This window comes from Ornithodoros turicata, chromosome 1 (genome assembly GCF_037126465.1).
Source record: "Ornithodoros turicata isolate Travis chromosome 1, ASM3712646v1, whole genome shotgun sequence".
Classification (NCBI taxonomy): Eukaryota; Metazoa; Arthropoda; class Arachnida; order Ixodida; family Argasidae; genus Ornithodoros; species Ornithodoros turicata.
Window position 1 is genome coordinate 215,413,181 of NC_088201.1, and position 25,437 is coordinate 215,438,617.

Sequence of the window (25,437 nt, forward strand, 5' to 3'; positions counted from 1 at the left end):
GTGGTCAGCTCATCTTGGGACCCTGTATATGGTTACGCCCTATTACCACACTCTTGAACACATGATACGTGTGGCACACTGCGAAGGATCGTACCTCGGCAATGGAAAGTAAGCTAACAACACTACCTATGTCTCGCTGTGCCTGTTCCATCCCACAACAAATGAACTTGATTGAAAAAGCTGCAGAAGTACATCCAAAATCCGTCCACATATTAAAGACATGCAGTACAGTTGACCCTCGTTCATCCAGGCTTCATTGACAAGGGGCCAACTTATATGGGTTCCGTTCTTTAGTGCCTCACTAGACTCATTTTTGTGGTTGCCCGCTACACAGAAATTTTTTACTGAACGGTGCTGTCCTAGTGAAAGGCGGTCGACTGTACTAAAGGTGCTTTATGTACAGGGTGAACAAAATTAAGCTTTTACAAGTGCTTCACAAATAAAGCAATAAAAGAAAATCAGGCACTACTTTTCGGTCACCTGAGTTACAAATGGATGCTACATCAAAACTAGCACCTGAAGAAGTGCAGTCTCATGCACGAAAGTCTTGTTTACATGTGCAAATAAATAAGTTGCTCCTACCGTTCAATATCACTCTCGGATTTAGCACCTGTTTGTAAGACAAGTACTACAAAGGTAGCTTCTGGTTTCCGGTTTCCTTTTACCACTCTTTGTTAAGCGCTCTTGAAAGCTTAATTTTGTGTACACTATGTTACACGAGGTACAGCGGTGACAAGTTCAAATTGCAGAAATACAGCATGACAATTCAAAAGCTACACTTTCCTGTGTACATACAGTAGCGTAAGTTAACATATGTCTTTTTGCACAGCTGGTACAAGTACACCAAGTCAGGGAAATCCCGAGAGTGCTGGCAGTCCTCAATAACAATAGCCTCTGATGTTCGCTCAACAACAAATGCATGGAAGTGCTCATCAAAAACCTTTGTGCGAAGAGCTACTGCATACACAAATAATCTCCACTTGCATACAATAATTGAAGTTATGTGAGCAAATTCCGGAAGGTCATCATCACAGACGTTTAATGGGATAACGCAACCGACTCTGAAAGTTTTACCCCTTACTGTAGCGGACAGCACACTACTAGCTTCATTGCCACCTGTTTGCAGGCCTTCAAGCCTGCGCTTCAGCAGTTCTGGCAGGGAATCAATATGCACCTGTTTGCATCCTGTAGTTACAAGCTCCTCGTCTGGCTGTGAGAGACTGTACATTTGATGCATTTGGTGTCTCTTGCTCAGAGTTCGGCATATATTAACAAAGTTGCGAGTTTTCCTTGCTATTGACTTGAAATATCGATGCTTAGCCTCAAATCTGATAGAAGAGAGCCTGGAGAGTGGACCGTACATCAATATTAACCTCGGATAATGTATCATGTAGTGCATTTTAGGAATACACGATACATTTGGGAATACGTCCTTGAAAGTTGAATAGAAGTCTGTGATTTGTACTTGAAGATATGGAATTGCCTCAGTTGTCAGCTGTGGAGCAGCAACAATGTCTACTATGGTTCGCAAGCACAGGTATACATCAAAGGCCTCATTTCCATCCGGCACAATATCACCAACAAAGAATGAGAAGAAACGAAACAAACACCATTTCTCCGAAGCTGATCCGGTTATACTGGCATTGCCAAATATAGCCGTACGTGACAGTGGTGGAGGACGTGACTTCTTATCGTTTCCCTTATATCCAAACTTATTTATCCGACTATTCAGCACTGCCAACGTCAATACCCCGTCCACTACCAGCTTCCTTATCACGTGTTTCATGACGAACGGTATGACACCTTCAAAGAGATCATGCATAATATCGGGGGGCAAACTCTCTGTCGCATTGTAGCTAGACAGTTCATTCAGGCAACTTTCCCCAGATACCCCATACATGCCACAAAGTGAAGGATCACTTTCCACGAGTCGCACATGCCGTGCATGATCACTTGGTGTTCTGAGTGTGAACTCCATTTGACATCGATCTCTGCTCTTGTAGCTGTGCAAAACCTACATATAAGGCCACTAGAAAAACATTGTCGAAAACCACCGATTTGATGTGATGATAGGTTATCTCCAGTAACACATAACACTGTGCCAGTAAAGCGTTCACCATGTATTAGCAAACCCTCATTCTCCAACTTTTTTATGTCTCGTTCTAAAGGCTCCATTATTTTTTTCAGACCGCGAGTCTTCACAGAAGATGCTTTTGCTAACAGCATCAAATGCTTACTGTTCACCTTTGATCGACACTCAAGTGGGCTGTTCAACAAAGTGAAGTAGCCTGCCAATACTTTGTGTTTACCTCGCTTGCTTCCAATGGGGTTGCAGACCTCGAACTCGTCTAAGTAAAGCTGGACTATGATTTTCCCATCACCATGCCCAAGAACAGGATGCGATTTGAAGTAGTGGCCGTCACAAACATCTTGGAGCAAAAGGTCATTATTGCCACGGCCTCTTCTCTTGTCAGTGGTGATATGCATCAATGCTGAGATTACATCACAAATGGGAATATATTCAAAACTCTCCTGTTTAGACTGCGCTTCTGTAGAAGGAAGTGGGACAGTCACAGGAGGGATGTAGTTCAGTACAGTTCTCCACTGCCTCTCTCTTTGTCGTTTTGTACTCAGTGCATTGAAGTCACAAGCCTGGTTCCCAGGCCGGTCTCTAAATTCCACCAGGTACTGTATGAGATCATTCGAGACTTCATCAATCGTGGACTCAGGCAGCCCCCTCTGCTCTTTCCATTTTAGCACTAGAAGCGACATTTGGGCGACAGGGTCACGCCCATGGGATGATGAAGATGAGGGAAGTTGCAGATCTACGTCATTAACAGTCATGTCCTGAGAGTCGTATGTGGAATTTGTTGGCACTTGTTCAGGACAATGGGCACTAGCAGTTGTACAAGACTCGGTGGTGGTGTTGCTTCTCGTTGAATCTCCATCAAAAACATGCCTATGGTGACGGTCTACATGCTTCTTGAATGAGGAGTAGAGCCGGTACGTCCGTGCACATCCATCCAAGGAACACTGCCAATTGCTTTCATGGCTGTGCCAAATAGTGAAATGTCGGAATAGGATCTTGAGGGTATGAGCCCTCTGGCTGCACCTTGTGCAAACATACACTTGCACACGTTCCATCTGAAAAAAAAAAGCAAAAGTCAGGCGTCTGGCTTGCATTATAATGTTGCGGCCCTTCTTTTTTCATACCACAAAGCAGATACAGGAGAGCATGCAACTGTTTATTCTGCACACAGCGTTAAGCAGTTTTCACTCTTTTTTTTAATGATGCATATGCACAACATAGGGCACGTGAACCAGAAATGGCTACATGAACAATGCATCCTGCGCGTGCATCAACTCCCTATGCATCATTATCAAATCAGCTTAAGGCAAGTTTTTCTACATATTGTTGGATCAGTACATATAGGGTGTTTTCACATGACGTCAAACGAACGCGTTTGGCCGCCATGGTGGTGGTCACTTTTTCAGCCCAGCTGCCGAGATTATCTAACATTTGCTGGAAAACAAAACCTTGGATGGTATTTCGAAATCCAGTCGCGTCCGTACCCTTCTTTTATCGCGAACACACTTCGTCGTTGTCGTTCTCAGGTTTTCTTTTATGAAAACTATGGTTGCTGCATCGAAAAATAGCGCAGTTTGTCATCTTTCAATGCCGCTCGCACGACAAGTGCCCACCAGTGGGAGGAGCTAACGAGCATGCCACGTCACTGCCGCGTCACAATGTGACATAGGTGAAGGCTCCTTTTAGCATTTGGTTTCTGTGTGGAGAGAAGTGGGGCCGAATCATGCCTATGGGCATTTCATCTTGTTTCTTTTCTTTTTTTTTTCACCTTTTAGCACGCCAAGTCATACAGGATGAGGTTTATATTGGTTACGTGTGTGTAATGATTCCCAATCTTGTGTCAATCTTCATCCATTGCTGATCCTTCGTGCGTGATGGGCATGTCAGATGGAGTGTGTGAGCATTTCTCATCTGCATGGGTGCGGACCTGCGAGTGTCAGTTAGGTTGGGTACGCAGATATTTTTCATTGATGCCAGATTAGGTGCGTTGACATTTTCTACACACGTTTGGCATGTGCACGTGAGCGTCACTTGGTTTGGTGCGTTAGCAGTCTTCATCCACACGACGGTCACTAAAATTAGGCGTCTCCATACCGAGTCCTGAGGTTAGGCGTGTTGGCTTTTTCTCGTTTGGAGGGGGGACATGTGACCATTTGGTAGATTGTGTATGTTGACATTTCCCATTTGTGGATCTAATTATGTCAGGCTGTCACCATTTCGCACAACCCTTTGTGGCGCCCTTCATTAAGCCCCCCTCATGTGGCGGCCTCCCTGGGATGGATTAACCTTTTTTTTTCGTTCCTTTTGATCAATGTTCTGCTACAGAAATGCTGCAAATGCTGGTAAATATGGAGTGCAACTGATGTCATGCATGTAGGCTTTCTTCTCTGTATATTTGGCTCTGGCTTACCCCAACCCCACCAAGCGGCAAAAGTTGTGCCGTTCTATGCATCTGTAAGCATTTTGAGGCAAATGCCTAAACTTCTGCCCTAGTTATTTCTAACCATAATGCTACAAAGATAACCTCCATTTTCCACCTGTCGCTCCTTTCACAAAGTGCTCCAGTACAAAAAAAAGCAAAACTGTAACAGCGTACAGAATGCCATGGCTTGTGGCAAGGAACTGACTTCTTAGCACCATATGCCAAGCTGCCAGCCCTGTTCCTGTCGTAAGTTATTTGCGGTTCATTATGTTTAAACAAGGCTTACGATGCTTACCTGTCAGGTGTAGCGTGTGAGGGGAACGTTTGACACACAGAGCGACGTAAAAAGTCATGGGGCGGTATCAGGGCCGAAGCGAAGCTGGTTCGCACAGCTTCATGTCACTGCAACGCAAGACCATTGTGAAAAATGACTCCGCTAAAAGCATTATGAAAGCGTATCAAACTATCGTCAAGGGCGACGCAAACGACAGCTGACCGCAAGCCGCCGCCCCGCAAGGCGTAACTGCAGAACAAAGAACATGCATGCGCACGCATGTATGTGCACAGTGTACACGCAGACGAAGGCGCGAATGGACGACGCCACTCTGCGGCGGACTCAATGCGCACTAATATGTACACGCTTCCCTTCGCCACCGCCGCGACAGGTTGTAATTTGTAAAGATTTTCACGCGTTTACGCTGGTCGTTGCACATCAACTGCTGCGCAAACGCGCAAGAGTAACTGCTGTACAAATGCGCAAGAGTAGTACGTAACATGCAATAACACAACATATAATCATAATTATTATTCTTATCTATACAAATCTACAGACAGACTCATAGGCGCCGACTGCGGGGGGGCGCGGGGGCCCTTGCCCCCCCCCCCCCCCCCCCCGGAACATGAACTAGGAGGGGCGCCGCCTCCCCCGGGAAGTCCCGCTAAGAGACCGACACCAACCTTTGGGGCTCGGCGCGCCCGGGTCAAAAGAGCGAAGAGGCACCAACCCCAAAAATGCATCTTGCAATTTGTAAATTATGTATCCGCCCACCATACTCATTATCACAGTAGAAGGTGAGGCGAAGAAACACAGAGGATGACACAACACATAGCCTGAATTTCGCCCAAAGCAAATCAGATCAATGAAACGAAGCAGTCGAAAAGGTACCAGCAGCTGCCAGTGAGGTGTAACGGTAGGATCTTCAGAACGCATATTCGTTGGGAGCGAGTTCAACTCCCGCTGCTCCATTTCATTGATCATATTCATATATTGCACGCATTTCGGGTCAAACACCGAGGATTCAATGCATTTTGTTCCTTTTGCACTCAGTTTTCAAAGGCGTAATGCCTTCAGTTGTGCACATGTTCACTGTTTACGTTCTTTCTGGTTTTTTTTTTTTCTGTTCTTCCGTCCTCTTATTGATCCCAGTTCTGCATACATCATAGGATCCCGCCAGAGTGTGTGATTCTTCAGCTTTAGTGTTGTGTTCTTCATTTTTCTTTTCCTTTTCTTTCCTTCTTTTTGTTTTCTTATTTTCTTTGCCTTTTTGTACTTCCCCCTTTCACTTTTTTTTGGAATAACAAGCCGACATCCATCTGGCTTACCTTTCCTTTCTTTTTTTTTTTTCTTAGACCCCCCCCCCCCCCAAATGAAAACTCTCCGGCTCTGGACAGACTCACAAAGTTTGCACAATGGGTGTCCACACCGTACTGAAGTATACATTTGTATGAAATCTGCGACAGATGCGCCCTGGGATCGAACATAAACGCTCCTTTCCTGTTTTGTTTTTTGAAGGATGATACACTTAAATAAGAGGCTGTTTCCGTTCTGATTTATTTATTTCGTTTTTGTGATCATCGTGAATATGCGCGGTGAATACCTCGATCTTAAAACTCCTGCATCACTACGGCACACTACACATGTCACATCAACAACGCACCTGAACAACTGTAGGCCGTCAACCCCCCAAGAATTAAAAATTCAAAAAATGTCTGGGACAGCGGCTTCCATTCACGACCATTGTACTCATGGTGGGTTGGGTTATGGCGAGATTCTACAGGACTAAGGGGAATATGATATGAAGAAGCAGGGCCGGCTTCTACGGCGGGCGGGGGGCAATCCCCCCCTCCCCGCGTGAACTGACCCGGAGCGAAATTGAACCTCTGTATGCAATAAGGGGATAAGTCGAATTATCCCCTTTTTAGTGTTTTGCTGCAATGACATCTACATACCATTATGTACATGCCAAAGGAAATTTAGGACCGTATATTGCAATTTATTGACTCGCTACAGGTGGGTAAGAAACGGCAAATGCATGTGTGTCAATGGGATGGACAGCCAGATCAGGCCCCTTTTCTACACATGCGTACAAATGGTGTAGCTTAAATTTTGCTTGTATGCAGAAATCAACTTGGACTTCCGCTCGAAAAACATGTTCTTTCTATCTCACGTGACAGTGTCAGCAGTGCTACTGAGCGTTGTAATCGGAAAAACGTGCGCACTATACTAATAAGTCATGTTTTGCTGGTCATACAGAACATTATTTTCAAGATTGTGCTCGTTTAGCAGCACGATAATCACGATCTAGGCTGCTCGTCTGCACAAAGGTAACTTTGGCCATCCTGCCGTCACCATGAAAGTTCGACTCGTGAAAAGTGTTTTTTTTTTTTTTTTTTCTGCACGATTCCTGGATTTTGTTCAATTTCTGCTAAATCACACACCCAGGAACGACGCTAACGGGACATGCATGCAGAGTAGACAGACGCATATACGTCACACATTTTGCATTTACGTTATTCGAGGGAACTTATCTGCAATTGCTTCACCAAATATTCACTCGCAGTTTTCTCGGTTTGGGATTTTTGACTTATCCCCTTATTGCTTACAGAGACTCAATTGTCATTTCCTTGAATGCTGTATTGGCGAGGGGAGCAAAATCGATGGCATTCGTCCTTGGAATATCGTATTCGCTATTTCATGGAGGGCCATTCACTGGCACGTGAGCGTCGCCGCTTTGGATTTCTTGTAAGAACCGTGATGCCCGGATATCACTCGTTGGGGAAGACAGCGCCGCTGCCGACAGGAATTCGGACAGAATGGCACCGTGTGTATATTACGTGCCACCGAACTCTGCTGCACATTTACGGCATGATTTCCATGTCTGGCGGTTGCATAAGTTTGTTTTTGTAATGTCATATTCAGTTAGGCTAGGAAGATCATCTGGAAGTCGGTTAGGTTGAAGTGTGTTGACATATTCACGCTGGAAGCGCGGAAAGAATCTGAAATATTAGGCGTCATGCCACGAGTTATGTTAGGATGGTGTCCGCCCATTTGGTCGAACGCCGTTTGATCGAAGGCGTTTGATCGACCTCCGCGTGGTCGAAAGCCGGTTGAGGACGCTGTTTGTTCGAAAGATGTTTGTTCGAAGGGAATTCAAAGCTCCATGCAGTGTGTCGTCCGCGCCTATTTTTTTGTAACTTATGTCTCGAGCGTACGGAGCAGGCAAACAGTGTCCTCTGCTTTTGTTTGTTTGTTTGTTTCCGCCTTTTTTCAGCTGATGAGGAGACCACCGGTTATTTGCACATCTGTATCATTCACGAACAGCACAGCTGAATAGAATAGTGCGGAACAATCCGGCGGACCAGTAGGGCACGTATTGAAGCAAATGGCTCCAGGTTGGGAGCAGCCGATAATATGTGCTTCTTCTGGGCACCCCTATCATTGCTTTATTTAAAGTGATATTGTATATTTCAAGGGGACAATCTGAAATGGGATAGCCACATGTGCGCGAAAGTCACTCTAGGTCTGTGGATGCTAAGATGGCGAAGGAAATTTTGCCATGGTACAACGAAATATATCAAATTAACAGCCATATAAAACCTTAGTTAAGCTTTGTTTACAGTATGCATATGCAGTGCTGAGATCGCTACACATGCACGCTATCAAAAATAAATAAGTTGGACAAAGTACAAAGATCTGCTCCTGGCATGTGTTGTCCAGGTTTCGAAGGTCTTCTTCGGTTACATGTACGTTGCAAGAACCAAATTTAGATTAACTTGCACATAGGCGCATAGTAAATAAACTAAAACTGTTATTTCTCCAAACCAATGGTCCGTTAACTACAAACATTAATAATACATTGTTAAAATATGTCCAAGTTCGACGCGAATAAATCATTCAAAAATATTTATAATAACATAATTTATAATTGAATTATATATATATATATAAGTAAAATAATAAGACGTGGACGACAGATTACAGGAAAGTTAACAAAAAACTAATTTATTTAATGGGTAATTTAACACACAAATTATAAAAGAATGGTCGACGTTTCGACAGTGCCGCTGTCGAAACGTCGACCGTTCTTTTATAATCTGTAATCTGTGTGTTAAATTACCCATTAAATAAATTAGTTTTTTCTTAACTTTCCTGTAATCTGTCGTCCACGTCTTATTATTTTATTCAACTTCGTAGCCGTCTGATATATTTACCTCTTTGACCTATATATATATATATATATAAAGAGGGGGAAAAGCCATTAAAGAAATAAGCAAATGACGCTAGACGGGTTTGCCAATCCCGAACGATGCGCAGCTACCCAGGGCTGACGAGCCGCAAACACGGCGAAACACGTGTCCTCTGGTGCTGTCGCATCGTTCCATGAGTATATATATATATATATATATATTTAATACACAGATAATTTATTTATTTGTCAGTTTGTTTCTTATTTGACAAAGTGTTGGGGGATCAGGGGTGAAAGACATCTATGGCATATTTAGTCACTATGTGTGAGAGCGGTAAAACCTATCAAGTTGTCGAAGGGGCCAGGGTGAACAACCCAGGCCCTTGGACCGCTTCCTGGATGCGAAAAAGTGGGTTAGCATGAGGAATGTGTTTACGGGCAAGCGGATTACACACAATTAAATGTTCCTTAGGATAACGGCAATTAGAATTGCAGCTTTCTTTTTTAGTTTTCTATTTTTGTTTCATCAACGCTCCAGGTGAACCAATAAAGGAATCGATCAAACGACCGCTGCCGTTTCGATTAAACGGCGTTCGATGAAATGTTTTCTTTTTCTCTTTTTTTTTTCTTTTTTGCGCCCAATTTGAACGCGGGATTTGTCTCAATTTTACTTTTTCTCCAGCATGGGGGGAGAGAACGGAGCCGTGCAAGCGTTCCACCACAAAGAGCACCATCGTGGTGGCGAAGAGATACGACATCTTTATCTAAACTAATTACAGCTGAACGCATGCTCAGTTATTGCCAGCAGACCAGGTGGAGGATTATGCAATCGAACCGTTTGGCGAACTGGGGACCGCACGATATTTCTGCTGTTCCGATCCGGTTCGCTCATGGAGCTCCATTTCGCCCTTCAGGGGACATATCTCGCGGAGTAATTTTTTCCGACAGCATTTTGGTATAATAAGGGCTAGCCGGGTCAGTACAGCTGCATGGTGAAGCCAGCAACAATGTCATGTTCCAACAAAGAATAATACGACGCGATGCCCATCCAGCTATTAGATGTAGTAAGAGCTGGCCAGGCTGTCGTGTGTCTGTTCCGCGTTATTTGTGCATGTGTGTTTGTTCACCTAGTTGTGTTTTGGTTTGGATCTCTGCTGTCGCTGTCACTACGGACCATTTATAGGTAATTTGTGTCGTGGGAGATTCATGTCCGGTTGACGTCATGCCGTTTTTCTTTCTCTCACGCGGAGGCATGGTTTTATTGAAGCAACCAAAATCACATCCATGCCATGCTGGACTCCCCTCCCCCTCCTTGTCGCTTCTGTTTATGCGATGGGTTTCAAATTCCCGGTATGGGTGGGTATGGAAATATTTTTCACCTTTACATTCTTGCGCCATAGCCACGGACATGGTGGGGTGCCTGGCAGCCTCATTGCAACAAGGCATTTGATGTCTGTACCTGTACGCATGCTATGCCAACTATGTGCTATTGCTCGGTTGGTCGGTTATAAGTTACGTTAAATTGTCACCTACTGTGGAACTGAAGAGCATTAGATAAAAATGAATCCAAGGTATAAAAAAAGGCCGCTGTTTGTTGTCCCTGCAAATATATGTCGTGTCTTCCAAAAACGCATGAAAAATGCGGTCGCATTGTTCCACTGGGGTTCCTCTCTGCCTTCTCCAAAAACCAAGCTATCTTAAGCGCCTACGGGCACATTTCATTCGAGGTCTTTAGGAGGCTATCCTTAGTGCCCCAGATGAACAGACCGTATAGACACGCATTGTGCTCTGGTGCCCATTGGCCGTTTTGGTTTTGAGGCTACAAATCTGTCGGGTCAAGGCTTCGGATGCACAGAAAAGACCAGGCAGGCAAGCGAGGCAGGCGCAACAACCAGACGATGCCGCTGTTTTGTATGGCGATTTTGCCATGTGGCAGCCGCAAGAAGCTCAAGCTCCAAGTACCCACATACGAAAGCCTCATTGAAAGTCTTTCAATATTCATTGATTGCGGTACCTGCAACATACTGGTAAGTGAATTCGTTTGATCCATTCTGCTGTAAAGTCCGCCGCCTGTTCAGCGGTTCATGTGTTTACCCGGTAGTGGCGAACAGTATAACAGTGGAGGCAACGATATGATATCAGATTTCGGAGAGATGATAGGTGACCTAGCTTATCGCATTCTTCCGGCCGCTGCTATCAGTACCTTCCCTCAGGCGTGATTCATATACTACACGTGTACAACGGCGGTCTGGCAATGCCATAAAAAGGCACCGAACGGGCCTACCATTTTCAGATAGCATGAAAGTATGCTGCCGCGCACGATGCATTACCTTCCCACCGTGCTCGTTACGCTCGCGATGATAGGAACCGCATGTACGTTAGACTCCTATCCCCTAGATCTCGCTTGTCCGTTTTCGCGTTTCAAGGCGTGCGTCCAGAGAAAAGTTTCTTTGGCGACTAGCTGTCGTGATGACAGTGCTAGGCACAGGCCCCCAGCAGACCACCGAGGGACTACGTGGAATCTGCCATTAGCCAATGGTCTGTCAGTCTGGCATGGACAGGTTCGTAACACGTACTCCTCATGTCAGCGTTTTTCTTCTCGTCAGTCTGTTCACGTTCCTGCGTTTCCTCCGTGCCGTTCTAGAGCCTACATTGTGCAACCTTAATCGCAGTTCAGATTATGTATCAGTCTGTTTACTAACCCTGGTCATAGCTCGCGCGTAATGGTGTTACATTCTAGCCAACAAGTCTTTCACTCTGGCAACGTTTTCCCCATCTGTCTTGGGTGCTAAATGACAATTCTTTCCCAACATGTGTGAAGGTATATGACGACGACGTCAAGGACTACATCGATATCGACGAGGAGGAGCCTGTTCCAGAAGCAGGAAAAATAATGGTGGCCAGGAAACAGATCTCGGACACAGTTCTGACGTCACCAGTGAGTAGATGCTTATTTACCGTTGGGGCTCAGCGCGTTCATTTAAACAAAGTTTATCATTTGTCAGCAATTTCTCCCCGAGTTCAGGTCACTATTTTCAACTACGCCAAGTTTTGAGAAGTGTTAGGTAGCACGGCGAGCAGTTGGTTTGGAAACTTAAAGCCGACAGGCCAGACCCTGACGGGCGTTCGGATTCTGCTGCTAAAAGACAGTACTCGACACCTTTTACTGTATGTCGAACAAGTCTGAAAAGCAAACGGTTTTTTGAGAAAATTGAATTTAATCGAATGGGCTGGCCATATCGGACTTCTGTTACAGTTTGAGACAATCAGTGACGTCGGAGCAAGCGCACTTCGCTCCGGCGATTGGACCAGAGGCCGCCCTGTTTATACCCGACGCATAATGTGGTTGGTAGGGAAAGGCCGTTATCTTCAAAAATTGATTAATTTCACGGTGATGGATAACAAGGGTGGTCAGAAGAGTCACAAGCAAACGTGTGCTGGCGTCCGTTTAGTGGGTTCCGGACTCTCCCTTTAAGCTGTTCAACGCCTGATCGATCTAATATACCTCTGTCAGACGGGCACATATACGGCCCTTAAAGTTACGGCCATTAAGGAATGGCCGCAAGTTACATACGGCCCTAAGCTCTGGAGAGCTGCCAAACGGTATCCGTGAAGGCATTTTGTCGATGATGTCCACGTCGATAAACAATTAAGTCTGTGAACGTTGAATGTAATGTAGCGAAATCACGCTTTTTCTTACTGATCGAGAGTACACGAAAACAACGTTTTGTTGGTATTTTCAAAATACAACAGCAAACTATATTTGCTTTTAAGTGCTTTGGATATTTTTTTGAGTAGCGTCTGACTTTTTGGATGCAGACGACACGGTGCGATGCCGCATGCAGTGGTTCGAGGGTTTCACTACGAACGTAGCTGTACAGATGGGATATAAAGCGAAACGAAGTGCAAAAACGCCAAAAAAACACACACATAAAAAAGATGACAATATTACGTCGGGTAAAAAGCATTTTATTTCGAATTGAATTACATTTGCTAAATCCTGTTTATGGTGTACTTGGTAACGAGGCTTGGGCGGTTTCGATGGAATGCCGTAGACGTTTTTGCGGGAACGCCGTTGGCCTTCTACCTCAGTTTTGTCGCGAAGGCATTATTGGTGACCCTCTGGCAGGAAGTTAATGACAGTATGCATTTACGGCAGTGACCGTCTGACAGGGGTAATACTTTCACGTCTACCTTCAATTTTTCGTGTTCGCCGTCATTCGCGCATTTTGCTTGTTTTCTAAGTATTTTCATTTACTCCCGGCGTACTGTGCGGCGCACTTCGTAGTAAGTTGAGGCAAACTTCGGAAGCGCTTTGTTTTAGTACAAAAAAAAGTGTGGTTCAGACGGCAATTTCAAAAACTCAACAAATATCCAAAATTAGCACTTTATCGAAGCTGCATCAAAAGACGGGTGAAGTCTAACACCGTCGACCGCATACTATTCTACCAAATCAATTTCTAGGTAGAATTTTTTGTACGTTTGGTGAAACAATGTTTCACGACTTCTATATCCCCAGTATTTCATTTCATATTTACGAGGTCTTATGGGATTTATGTTTATCCAGGTGGCACCTGAGGTCACAAATATCAGAGTCAAACTGTGACTTATCATTCACTGTCCAAGCACCTCGGTAAGTAAATACTCAAGACATAATTGTGTCTATATGCACCTCACTCCCACGTTTGAAAGAACATGAGTAGACGCACTCGAACGAGACACTATGCCTAGTATCACTCGCCTACAAGGGAATTTCTTCTGTTAATTTTTCTTTTTTCTTTTTTTTGCACAAGAGTAATCCAGAAATTACTCTTGGTGTATTTGATGTTCATATACACTCGTTCTTTCAATGGGGGTCCACGGTAGTTCGGTCGCTTCTAGCTCATTTTATCTCCTTTCTATCATTTAAAACACGGAAAAATACGATTAATGAAAGTGGCAGTCCATTATCTGTAAACATACTAATAGCTATATAAAAAAACGCCCTGAGCGAGCAAAAGTTAAAAGATTACGGATAACGTGTACTGCTTGATTCGACCTCAGTTTTTTGTTGCAATTCCGGCTGGTGACGTGAACCTGTTGACCGTATTATCTCAAATCTCAAACAGATACATGTGCTACGAAACTGTCGCTCATGACGTGGTTGTAAACGTTGCAACTACTTTTGTAGGGCTGGTCGAAGGGCGAAAGCACACATACCAGACTCATAGATAGAATGTTCTATATTGTACGCGGATTTGAATATGCGCTGCCACCATCCATGCGGATAATCGTAATTCTCCAGGCATTCATTTCCTTCTTGTGTGTACAAAACAGTAACCCAAAATGTTGCATTGACCTCCCTGCGCCAGCATACCGGAACTAAGTCCCGCTTCCGGTATAAAGTCCGACACGCAAATGGCGCGGACTTGTATATGAAGCGTATTAAAATGTCACATCATTTGATTTGATCAATGATGAAACGATGCTATGCTGACTTTCTATAAAACCGTTAAGCTGAACGATATCCTATGCAGATGGTCTTGTCCCAGTGCGACATCCTGTACTTTAGAAACTTCACTTTCAACCAAAGTCACTCACTATGCGCACCTTCTTTTTGTAGGAATTTGCTTCCAGAACCCACATTTCGTGAAGAAGACTCCTTTCTTCAAGACCCCTACGACTATAAGAAAGTACTCTTCCCCTCCTTTGGGTCCTACGATCGAATTCTGGACACCGGGAAGCCTATAAGCCGTAAAGTTCGCAGATTTATTGTCTGTGAACTGTTTCAAGCATGCGTTAAAGTCACATGGCAAGTTCTTCTTCCAAATTCTACTGTCCACCACACAATTCAGCATGCCAACATCTGCACTATTTTCTTCTCTGTAGGTTCCCTTCACAGAGACTGTACCATCGCATAATTGATCAGCTGCTCACGAAGCACCCACACTTGAAGGACTATTTGGGAGATGGCATGGTACCCTGCATCCTTTTGTTTGTCACTCTGTCCTTCCATGACAGTTTCCATTCCCTCTTGTTTCTTTACTCCTTTACTTATTGTGCGTGCTTCCTCCCGTTTCTTCTATTTCTCCCTAGGAATAGACGACCCGTGGTCTCACCTGCCTTTCCTGTTTTATTCAGCGCATATCCCCCCCTCTCATATTAAGATGAAACCAGTGTTGTAATACTTCATACTTTTGGTTCACTTGTTCTGATCTCTTTTCAGGAGAGCTGGAAGGAAGGTCTTCGTAGGAAATTTAAAAATGAAAGACGGAAGCTTCAAGGTGACATACCCATCCTCACAAAAACGCGGGAGCGACACACAGCGAAAAGGAGGCCTGTAGAAGCTGCTGGGCAGTCTCCTAAAGTTCTGCGCCTTTCGGTGGGACCCACATCGTGTTATTCCACAGATGCCTCATATGGCTTTCTTTTGAGCATGCGGACCACCTTGTGCTTCAGGGGGAAACGGAGGAAACCGTCGCACAGCATAGGCAATGGCTTGCCACCCCTCTGTCGAGTCTCCTGCCTACCGAGAAAGACTTCTCGTAACAGCCCAAGCTCGTCATGAGCACATCAAAACACTAACAGTGGATGAAGCTCTGCGTGTTTACCCCTTCCTGAAAGATGAGCACACGGTATGCCATGCCCTCTGTTCTGCATCCAAGTCAGCTCAGCAGTAACATGTAGATTGTTCGCAACGGCAACACTAACACTGGTTCAGCTGATTTCATTCAGTGGTCCCTGTGCTTTTCTCATTCAACTGCCCTAGGTCGTCAACTAATTTCATTTCTCTCCGACAGCTCCTTCTGGAGTTCGAGGTGTTGTACCAAAGAAATCTTCTTCCCCTACTGGAAGAAGGGTTCCAGCGCCTGGTTGAGCTCATCAAGGAGCACGGCTCAGAGGATGAGGTCCTTCTCATCACGGAGAGCATGGGTCAGTTTGTTTGCAGCTGCCATTAGTTCCAGTCTTGATTTCGTGTACTTTTGTTTCAGAAGACACCAGCGAAGTGGGACTCAAAATAATTGCAGCCAGATGTAAAGAAGAGCTCTCAATCTTCATAACAGAGGTGGGTGTTCCTTCATCGTGTATGATTATATACTTACTATACGCATACGCATTTCAGAACGAAGACATGACCCTCTCTCCTGTGTTACGACGACAAGATGGAAGCATCAGTCTCTTTGTTGATGCTGAGCGTGTCTGCGACTGCTCCTCCATGCTTCTCGGTCTGTCATCACTGTTCTCAGCCTACTGGATCTTCAACGTCAGATACCCAAAAAAAGGTGCTGACACTCTCACCTTCATTGAAAGGGCAGTCTTGAAATTGTCAGTCACCAAGCCGCGGTCAAAGTGTGTAGACCTCCTGCACTTTTTTCATGCTCTGGACAAATAAAATTCCTGGCAAACATGTATTCTGTGTCTGTGTAACTGTCAGAATTAAGATTAGAGGGTTAGTGGCATAAGGGCTTCATTCGTGCCTAATATAAGCCCTGTAAAGAGTATGTGCGATGCCACCTTTGTTATACCTTGGGGCATTTCTTTGTATGCTGGTGGGTGTAAATAATTATACCTTAGGTTTATTTTTTGCACCCCTTGTGAGGTTTCAAATTATGACTACAAGTGTACCAGCCACACCTTTGGCATGGTATAAATCTAGCACCTCTCGGTATATTTTTTTGCACCCTATGGCAGGTATCAGATTATCCCTTGGGGTATGTTATGTGCGTCTGTAGTAAGGTATATTTTCTGCACCTCTGGATATATTTTTTTGCACCCTAGGGCAGGTATCAGATTATACCTTAGGGTACATTATGTGCACCTTTACTAAGGTGCACCCCGGGTATATTCTTTGCACCCTATGGCAGGTATCGCATTATCCCTTGGAGTATATTATGTGCACCCTTGGGGAGGTGTACATTCGGCACCTCTGGGTATATTTTTTGCACCCTATGGCAGGTATGACATTATCCCTTGGAGTATATTATGTGCACCTTCGGTAAGGTACATATTCCGCACCTCGCGGTATAATTTCTGCACCCAGAGGTATATACATCTATACCTTGGTTGGGGGCTACATTTTGATACCTTAATTGAAGGTATATGCTTTATCCCTTTTGGGGGATGCGCCACAGGACAAGCCATTTATACCTCTAGAGGTATAAAAATGACTGACAGTGTAGCCACCGTCGAAGCAGCCTTACTTTGTAATTTTTTTATTATCACCCATGACTTTGCATTACATACGCTTTCGAAAGTTATGTGTTTTGCGATGCCACTCCCCTTGCCTGTGAAATAGCTCGGCTGCACAAGGTTCGGTATAAGATTGCACTGGGATGAACTAATGGTGTTATGAAAATACTTCTCCAATGAGGCGGATGTGGTGGTACTTATTGAAACGAATACATGTGAAGAGGAAGTCACTATATATACTATTGAAAATTTGAACATATTTGATATAATAGGAAAGCTAGAAGAGGTGGAGAAATTTTCGTACTGGTAAATGACAAAAACGGAATATTACGGTAAAGCGTGCTGCCTGTTCGTGCGCTGAAGCTGTATTAATGGATCTAAAAGAAGACCAAAGACCCCAAAGATCTGTAACGGTGCTAGCAATATACACACCTCCAGGATCCTCCACTCACGACTTCATTTTTGAGCTTTCCCAACGGCTTCAACATAAGAAACAACGTATGTATATGTTATGTATATCTAATCTATGTGTATCTGTTATGTATAACGAAATCGTATATACGTTGAGGAATATATCTACGATTTTGTTATACATAACGGCAGGATCCCTTAAACGCTGTATTTCAGTCCAGCTGGTGTTCCTTATCAATCTGTCCACTTTTCCATTATGCAATGTTTATTTTTTCTTCATCCTTTTTCCGACACGATACGTTGTCCGTCATAACAAGAGCAACAAAATAATGATAGGCAACTTTTTGCCTAATAACACTTCCAGTACAATGCCCATTACTATGGCATACGTTAATATGATCAATACATATTTCAATAACATTCCCACTATATACTTCTTCTGTAGTAACATCACTGATTACGGGATACATTTCAATCTGCTACACTGCATTCAAATATTCGTTTGCGGTAGTGTTGTCTTTTTCTAATATCAATATTGATGCCACCAACAATAAACACAGTACGTTGTTTCTTATGTTCAAGGCTCTAAGAAAATGAAGTCGTGAGTGGTGGACTCTGGAGGTGTGTATATTGCAAGCACCGCTACCGATCTTTGGTCTTGTTCTAGATCCATTAATGCAGCTTCAGCGCACGAAGACGCAACACGCTTTACCGTAATATTCCGTTCTTGACACTGAAAAAATGGCTAGGAAGCAAGCGAGCTGGTGAAGATGATGCATAATGTAAAACCCCGAGACTAGGGAACACGAAAGGAGACTTTTGAGACTTCGTGTTTGTGTCTGTGCTTTCGTGTTCCCTAGTCTCGGAGTTTTACATTATGCATTCCGTTCTTGTTATTTATCAGTACGAAAATTCTTCCATCTCTTCTAGCTATTCTATTATACCAAATAGGTTCTGCATGCCAACACATATCTCTCGTCAAGACGCCGCATTAGTTCATCGAATACGCCTCGATGTGGCATTCACAGCACAGTGGCGCTACCGCTTGAGACAACGAGAGAATAGAGAGGTAGCAAGCGAGCTGGTGGTATAGATCCATAACTTAAAAACCCGAGACTAGGGGAGAAAAAACGACAAACACAGATTTCTAGATACACAGTTTTGAGACCTTGTCTGTGTCCCCTAGTCTCGGGTTTTTAAGTTATGGCTTGAGACAAGTTAACTCTCCCCACTGCAGTCACTGCAGTGCTGTTGAAGATCTCGAGCACATTCTTCTCCATTACCGCACTACCAGCCTTCCCGCTCCGTACTCTCCGCCTACCTGAACGAGCTAGACTCCCGTCCCCTCTCCCTCATAAAATTGCTTGGCCCCTGGCCGCATCCAGCTTACCAACGGTCTGTCCTCAAGGCTGTCTTCGCCTTTTTGGCCGCCACAGGACTTTGATCCTCATTGTAACGGGACCTATTCCTTCATTCCCTGCTTCACCTCCAGCAATGGGGTAGGGTATCACCCTCGGCGATGAAACTTCCCACCCATTATCCTGAAATAAGGTTGTTGTCGTTGTTGTTATATGAGCTTGCCGAGGAGAAAGTTTTAGTTAAAAAGTGGAAGCTGCAGAATGTATGCGTAAATAAAGAAATAGAACAGTAGATCAAATAACGACAAAAGGCATGGTCTGAGCACAACAATTAGCCTTGAGATCCACACAAAAAACAGGGTTACAGGGTTTTAAAGAATAAAGTTAATTCACAGATCAGGCTCGCGAAAACAAATTATTTCTGGAACAAAAATTTGCGGAATCCAAGGACCCAGCATGACAATGGAATTTGGTCAATCAATTGATGGGTCGTAACACTAGGCTAAGCGTGGATGAAAGTATTCGGAAAAACGTTGGCCAAACTGAGAACATAACTAACTTGGCCAATGATTTTAACCTGAAATATTTGAAATCGATTGATGAGAAAATATAAAATTAGATCATGTACAGGTGTGAACAGAACGTCGATTAGTAATTCAATACATTTTCCTGCAATAACTCGGGAAGATATTTTGCACATAGTCAAATGCAGGAAACATAATAAAGCTGTTGGTTATTATAAAATCCCCTTTGGTAAAACAGAATACGGTAAATGTGCTAGAAAAAAAAGTGGTTGTTGAACACGTAAAACGCACCTAGCCTTATTATTTATGTTCGCTGCAATAAGTTTAGGTCTTCAGCTGTTGTGTATTATGTTAGGAGTTAGCTTGTGTGTTAGTCGTAGTAGATAGTAGTGGTATGGTAGTTGTAGTAGTGTGGGTGTGGTAGTGGTGTGTCTGTTAGTAGTACTGTATTTGTGTTACCTCATCCAGTTTGTATGTTTGCTTGTTGTTCCTATGATCTTTATTCCTAGAATCTGGCAAAGAATAGTAAGTATGGTGCTGTTGTCTGCAACCTGCAAACATGTCAATTGGCTTAAGCAAGCGTTACTATATTGTAAACTTGTGTTGGAACAAAATAAAATATTTTAATCCAGACTGACACCCCCACAGTATCCGATTAGAGTGCAGAAACCCGAATTTTTAATGAAAAGCATGGGTAATACCTATTGACATGGGAATAGTCCCACAATATTGTGATCCAGATATAAAGTCCCATCGTATCCAATTACAGTGCAGCAAGAGGCATTTTTAATGAAAGGCATGGGTAATACCCGCTGACATGGGAACACTCCCAAACGGCCCAAAAAAGTCACGTAACCCGCGAATAGTCACGCGGAGTCAATTATGTGACAAATTAATTAAATCACGTGAAGTATGAATTAAGAATACCAGAAGGAGGATTAATTCTAATGGCAAAAGGTGTAATGTCATAATACGTATACGGATGAAAATGTACAAGATAATTTATAACGGCAGAAAAAGCTGTAGTCGTTAGGTTATGTTAGGTTAGGTTAAGGTTGGGTTAGGTTAGCTTAGATCATGATTGGTTAGGCTAGGTTGAGGCAGTTAGGTTAGGTTCAGTCACTTTGTTCCTTTTGGTGTTTGTTGACCAGGTAATCTATAACCACAATGTCCTTCTAGTCCTTAGGTTATGCAAAGTCATGTAAGGTTGGGTATTCTTAGGTTGAGTTATGCTATGTTACTACACTCTTAAAAATCAACCTCACCACATAGCACGCTCCTAGCCAACCATCATCGCGAATAACAACGTTCTCGACCCTGATTTGTTGAAAACGGGAGGCGGAGCCTACTCTGTGCCATGCATAATGTACACAAAATAGGCTGCGCCTCCCGTTTTCAACAAATCTAGGGCGAGAACCTTGTCATTCCGGATGATGGTTGACTAGGAGCGTGCTATGTGGTGAAGTTCATTTCTAAGAGTGTACCTTCGGTGATGTTATGCTATGCTGTGTTTGGTTAGATTGGGTTACCTTGGGCTGTGTACCTCTGTTTCTCTTGGTATATGTTTAGCAAGGAAGTCTATAGCCAACATGTTCTTCTAGACCTTAGGTTACGGTAGGTTTTGATATGGTAGGGTTAAGTTAGGTTAGGTTAGATTAGATTAGATTAGGTTAGGTTGGGTTGCTTGCGTTGGGTTATTTTAGGTTAGGTTAGGTAGAGTCCCTTTCTTTCTTTTGTTGTTTGTTGATCAGGTAACTCATAACTGCAATGCTCTTCTAGTTCATAGGTTATTCTAGGTTATGCTAGGTTGGGTTACGCTATGTTATTACCTTCGGTTATGTTATGCTATGTTGTGTTAGGTTAGGTGGGGTTACCTTAGCTTGTGTACATTTCTTTCTCTTGGTGTTTGTTTAGCAAGGAAGTCTATAAAACAGCATGTTCTTATAGTCCTTAGGTTATGGTAGATTTGGTTGGGTTAGGGTAGGTTAGATTGTGCGCCTATGTTTTGTTGTCCCTTTATCAAAGAAGTTAATGACCTTCCTTGAGAGGTCATGGCCTGGGCTGTTTCCTTTGGTACTTGTCTAGCAAGGCAGTCTAACACCAGCATGTTCTGCAGGTTTTCCCATTGTATTTAATCCCTGTACTGCGGAATGTAATCTGTATAACATTGTGGAACTATTCATCATGCCGCCAGTGTTGATCCTTGTTTGGCTGGATTCAATCCTTATGCCTCCACGTTTAATCCTGATTTATCCTAATCCTAATTTAATACGTCTTGTCTATAATTCAATCCGCGTGCTACCGATTTTCATCCTTATGCCGCGGAATTTCATCAAAAATGATCGGATAGTATTTTCATTACTCTGATCACTACCCTGCTAGAGTGTGATTTAGAGTGTGACCTGTATGATTTACGACCTGCTTTGAATATTTTCTTATCTACAGCTATACATTGACTTTTTATGACTACCACTGCTTGCTGCACTACTATGTGATAGTGTGGGACTACCTGCATGATTCATGACCGCATATGACTATTTCCTTGTTTACTGCTATACATAGACTTTTTGTAGCAATCACTGCTTACTGCACTACTAAGTGATAGTATGGGACTACCTCCATGATTTATGCCCTGATATGACTATTTCTATGTTTACAAGTAGAAATGGACTTCTCCATGACTATACGTACTATATGCACCACTATGGAATGGTTTGGGGCTACTGGCATGATTTATTTCCTCATATGACTATTTCCTTGTTTATAGCTATGCACTGAATTTTTGTGGCTTTCACTTTTCAGTGCACTACTGCGGGATAGTATGGGACTACCTGCATGATTGATGGCCTGATACGAATATTTCTGTGCTTATAGGTATAAATTGGCTTTTCTATGACTATGCCTACAATACGAACTACTATGGGACGGTATGGGACTACTGGCACGATTTATGGCCAGTTATGACTATTTCCTTGTTCAGAGCTATAAATTGAATTTTTCAGACTATTACTGCTCTATGCACTGGTATGTCATAGTGTGGGACTACCTCATTTATGACCCCATATGATTACTTCCGTGTTTACTGCGATACATTGACTTTTTGTGACTATGCCTGGCATATGCACTACTATGCACTAGTGTTGGACTACGTGTATGATTTATGACCAGGTATGACTATTCCCATGTTTATGGACAGAAATTGATTTTTTGTGACTATCTCTGCTCGATGCACTATGGGACGGTATGGGACCACTGCATTATGAGCACTATTTGAACTACGTTGGGATAATTTAGGATACCTGAATGATTTATGAGCTGTTGTCACTATTTCCTGGCTTGTAGATACAAATTGATTTTTATGAATACGACTATTCTTTGCACAACAAAGGGATATTATCCGGCTACCCGCATCATCTATGACCTGCTGTTATAATTCCCTGGTTTATGCTACAAATAGTCTTTTTGTGACTACGACTATACCGTACACTACAGAGGGACTGGAATTCTAAGATGATGAATGGGTAGTTTCATCGCCGGAGGCAATACTCTACTCCATTCTGGTGGTGATGTGGGCTTCAAATAATCAGTCCCGTCGCAATAACGATCCTCGTCCGATTGCGTCCAGAAAGGTCAAAAGAGCTTGGTGTGCAGAGAGTTGGAGAGCTGGATGCGGCCAGGTATAGTATGGGACTACGCGCACGATTTATTACATGTTATGACTTTTTACATTTGTAGCTTCGAATTAACTGCTTATAAATACGTCTTGTACTTCTTACACTCCAGTTGGATAATATAAGACTGCCTGATTTGTGACGTGTTATGAGATTTCTGGTTATGGACAATGGACAAACAAGGGAACTTTTTATAATTATGGCTATCTCTTTACATCACGATTGGATAGTACAGGGCTACGTTCAAGATAACGCTTGCTATATGAGAGTTCAAGATCGGGGCCCACACCATTTTAAGAGAAGAACGGAGAAGCGCAGAGATTCGCAAATTTTGTTGCGCTATACGCAGGGATTAGGCCACCAATCTAGACAAATATTTGTTTCTGCATTTCGCAAAATTAAATATGATGGCATGTCTGCATTCGTTCAGAGAAGAATCAGTTATAATAAACTTTAACGATAAGCAAGAAACGCGAACAGAAATATAAGCAAAACATTTTTGTTTCCATCTTGAGAAATCGAAACGAAAATGACATTCAAGGGTTACAACAATTTCACAAACAAAATTCACCGAACATAATTCATTCTTAAAAACATTTCTTCTGTTTACACGTTGTTGCTACAGGGCCCGATCCGTAATGGCATGAACACGCGGAACGATCTTAAACGAACAGAAACCGAAACCAGCGTTCATGATATCTGGGGGAGGATAATAGAAACAAAAATTCAACTTCTTGAGGTATGGGAAACTGATTCGAAAACGTTATTTGATGTAGCCAACCCTGGTTAGAAGTGAAGATAGGCTAGGCTAAGCTAGGTTAGGTTAGGTTAAGTTATGCTTTCTTTGGTTATGATAGGTTACGTTAGGGTAGGGCGGGGCTGAGTTGCATTGGGTTGGGTTTTGTCAGATTAATTTAGGTTAGGTTAAGTCAGCTTATGGTACGCTAGGTTAGGGTAGGGCAGGGCTAGATTGGCTTGGGTTGCATTGAGATAGGCAGCGTTGGGCAGGGTTGGGTTACGTTAATTAGGTTAGGTTAAACAGCACGGCGAAGCTTTCGGTTAAGCTTTAGGTTAGGTTAGGTAAGTTGAGATACATAGTATGGATAACGTGTTTGTGTTTCTCTTCATAAACACGCTGAGTCTCTTTTCGTTCATACCCAATCAGGTGACCTATATCCTCAAATCAGACTTATAGGATGACATACAACATTAGTAGCGGCACATAACAGCTATGCTTACCTGGTTGTACTCCCTCATTATTTTACGAGAACGTTTGCACATGTCTTAGCTGCGATGGGGATCTTGGAACGGTACCAAACCGTTATTTGCTGGGTATGTGTTGTGGCTATGCGGGTGTGTTGTAAAAAATGTCACGCTTGTCAAGAGCTCATCCTTTATAACAGTCGCTACATTTTGCGATGTGTGCTAGCCTTGAAACCTCTACTCAGTCGCATATTTGCAAACGTTCCTGCAGTTTTGTTGCTCTGCCCCGAAAAAAGTCCCTACTGCTCGCTTTTTATATACCATACGTATCCACAAGCGCAATGGGCCTTAATGGCCATGATTGGCAAGCCTGAGCGATGGGCAAGACACGTAAACAAACACAAACACGAAGGCTCAAAATGGCCCATTGAAACCATGAAACCACGAAACCCAATATTAAAACATGGGTTTCACCAACGCTGGCTAACTTTGAACCGAGATCAAGGGTTGCTACAGCTTGAAGTTAACATTCAATACTTTAATTTTAGAAACGTCAGTTGGTGACGTGATGAATGTTAGAGTGAAATAACTCCCTTTATAAAGCACAGTTAAGGTTTTATTAAAGTTAATGAACCGTTCATCTCGGTTCATTTGTTAATTGGCGTTGGTGAAACAGGGCCTAGGTGTTCTTGACGTATAATGCAGCAAAAAATAAAAAAGATCAATTCGCTGCACATATTCCCGATATATCAGCGAATCGTGTCACGTATATCAAGACCTATTTCTTTCACAATGACACAGTCTGCCTTCAGTGTCTGCACATCAGCTGTAATGCTGTTCACATACTCTACGCATTCACCAATTGCATTGTACTGTGAGAGATAAGCCCTAAAGTTATCAGGAACGCCCTCAATTGCAACCTTCTTTGTTCTTCTGGTGGTTGTGACACCGTCCATGGTCCGTGTGAGGTTGTCGGTACAACTTGTATCATCTTGCCAAAGGGAAAGCATGTTCATGAAGTTGCGAACCTTCCTGGCCGTGTCCTTGAAATAATGGTGTTTCGATTCATATCGCTTACGCCAGATGCACCAGGTAATGCACTTTGCAAGGTTTCGGGCAACGTT

The 25,437-nt window shown here is 43.3% G+C and overlaps 1 protein-coding gene across 1 annotated transcript; it reads left to right on the forward strand.

The window, feature by feature from the left end:
- The first annotated feature begins 11,314 nt into the window (after positions 1-11,314).
- Positions 11,315-16,368, forward strand: LOC135376445 (uncharacterized). Its single transcript, XM_064608950.1, has 10 exons — positions 11,315-11,538; positions 11,799-11,915; positions 13,545-13,610; positions 14,580-14,768; positions 14,846-14,933; positions 15,183-15,338; positions 15,392-15,591; positions 15,757-15,889; positions 15,949-16,022; positions 16,080-16,368. Exons 7-10 carry the CDS (start codon positions 15,451-15,453, stop codon positions 16,347-16,349), a joined length of 618 nt encoding a protein of 205 aa, XP_064465020.1. The 5' UTR covers positions 11,315-11,538; positions 11,799-11,915; positions 13,545-13,610; positions 14,580-14,768; positions 14,846-14,933; positions 15,183-15,338; positions 15,392-15,450; the 3' UTR covers positions 16,350-16,368.
- Positions 16,369-25,437: the final 9,069 nt, after the last annotated feature.

What these genes read in the sequence shown, in the direction of transcription:
- LOC135376445 (XM_064608950.1), top strand. Translation starts at nt 15,451, where the DNA reads ATGGCTTGCCACCCCTCTGTCGAGTCTCCTGCCTACCGAGAAAGACTT. An exon ending in TCCTGAAAGATGAGCACACG is followed by an intron (nt 15,592 to 15,756) that starts GTATGCCATGCC and finishes TCTCTCCGACAG; the next exon opens with CTCCTTCTGGAGTTCGAGGT. An exon ending in TCTCATCACGGAGAGCATGG is followed by an intron (nt 15,890 to 15,948) that starts GTCAGTTTGTTT and finishes CTTTTGTTTCAG; the next exon opens with AAGACACCAGCGAAGTGGGA.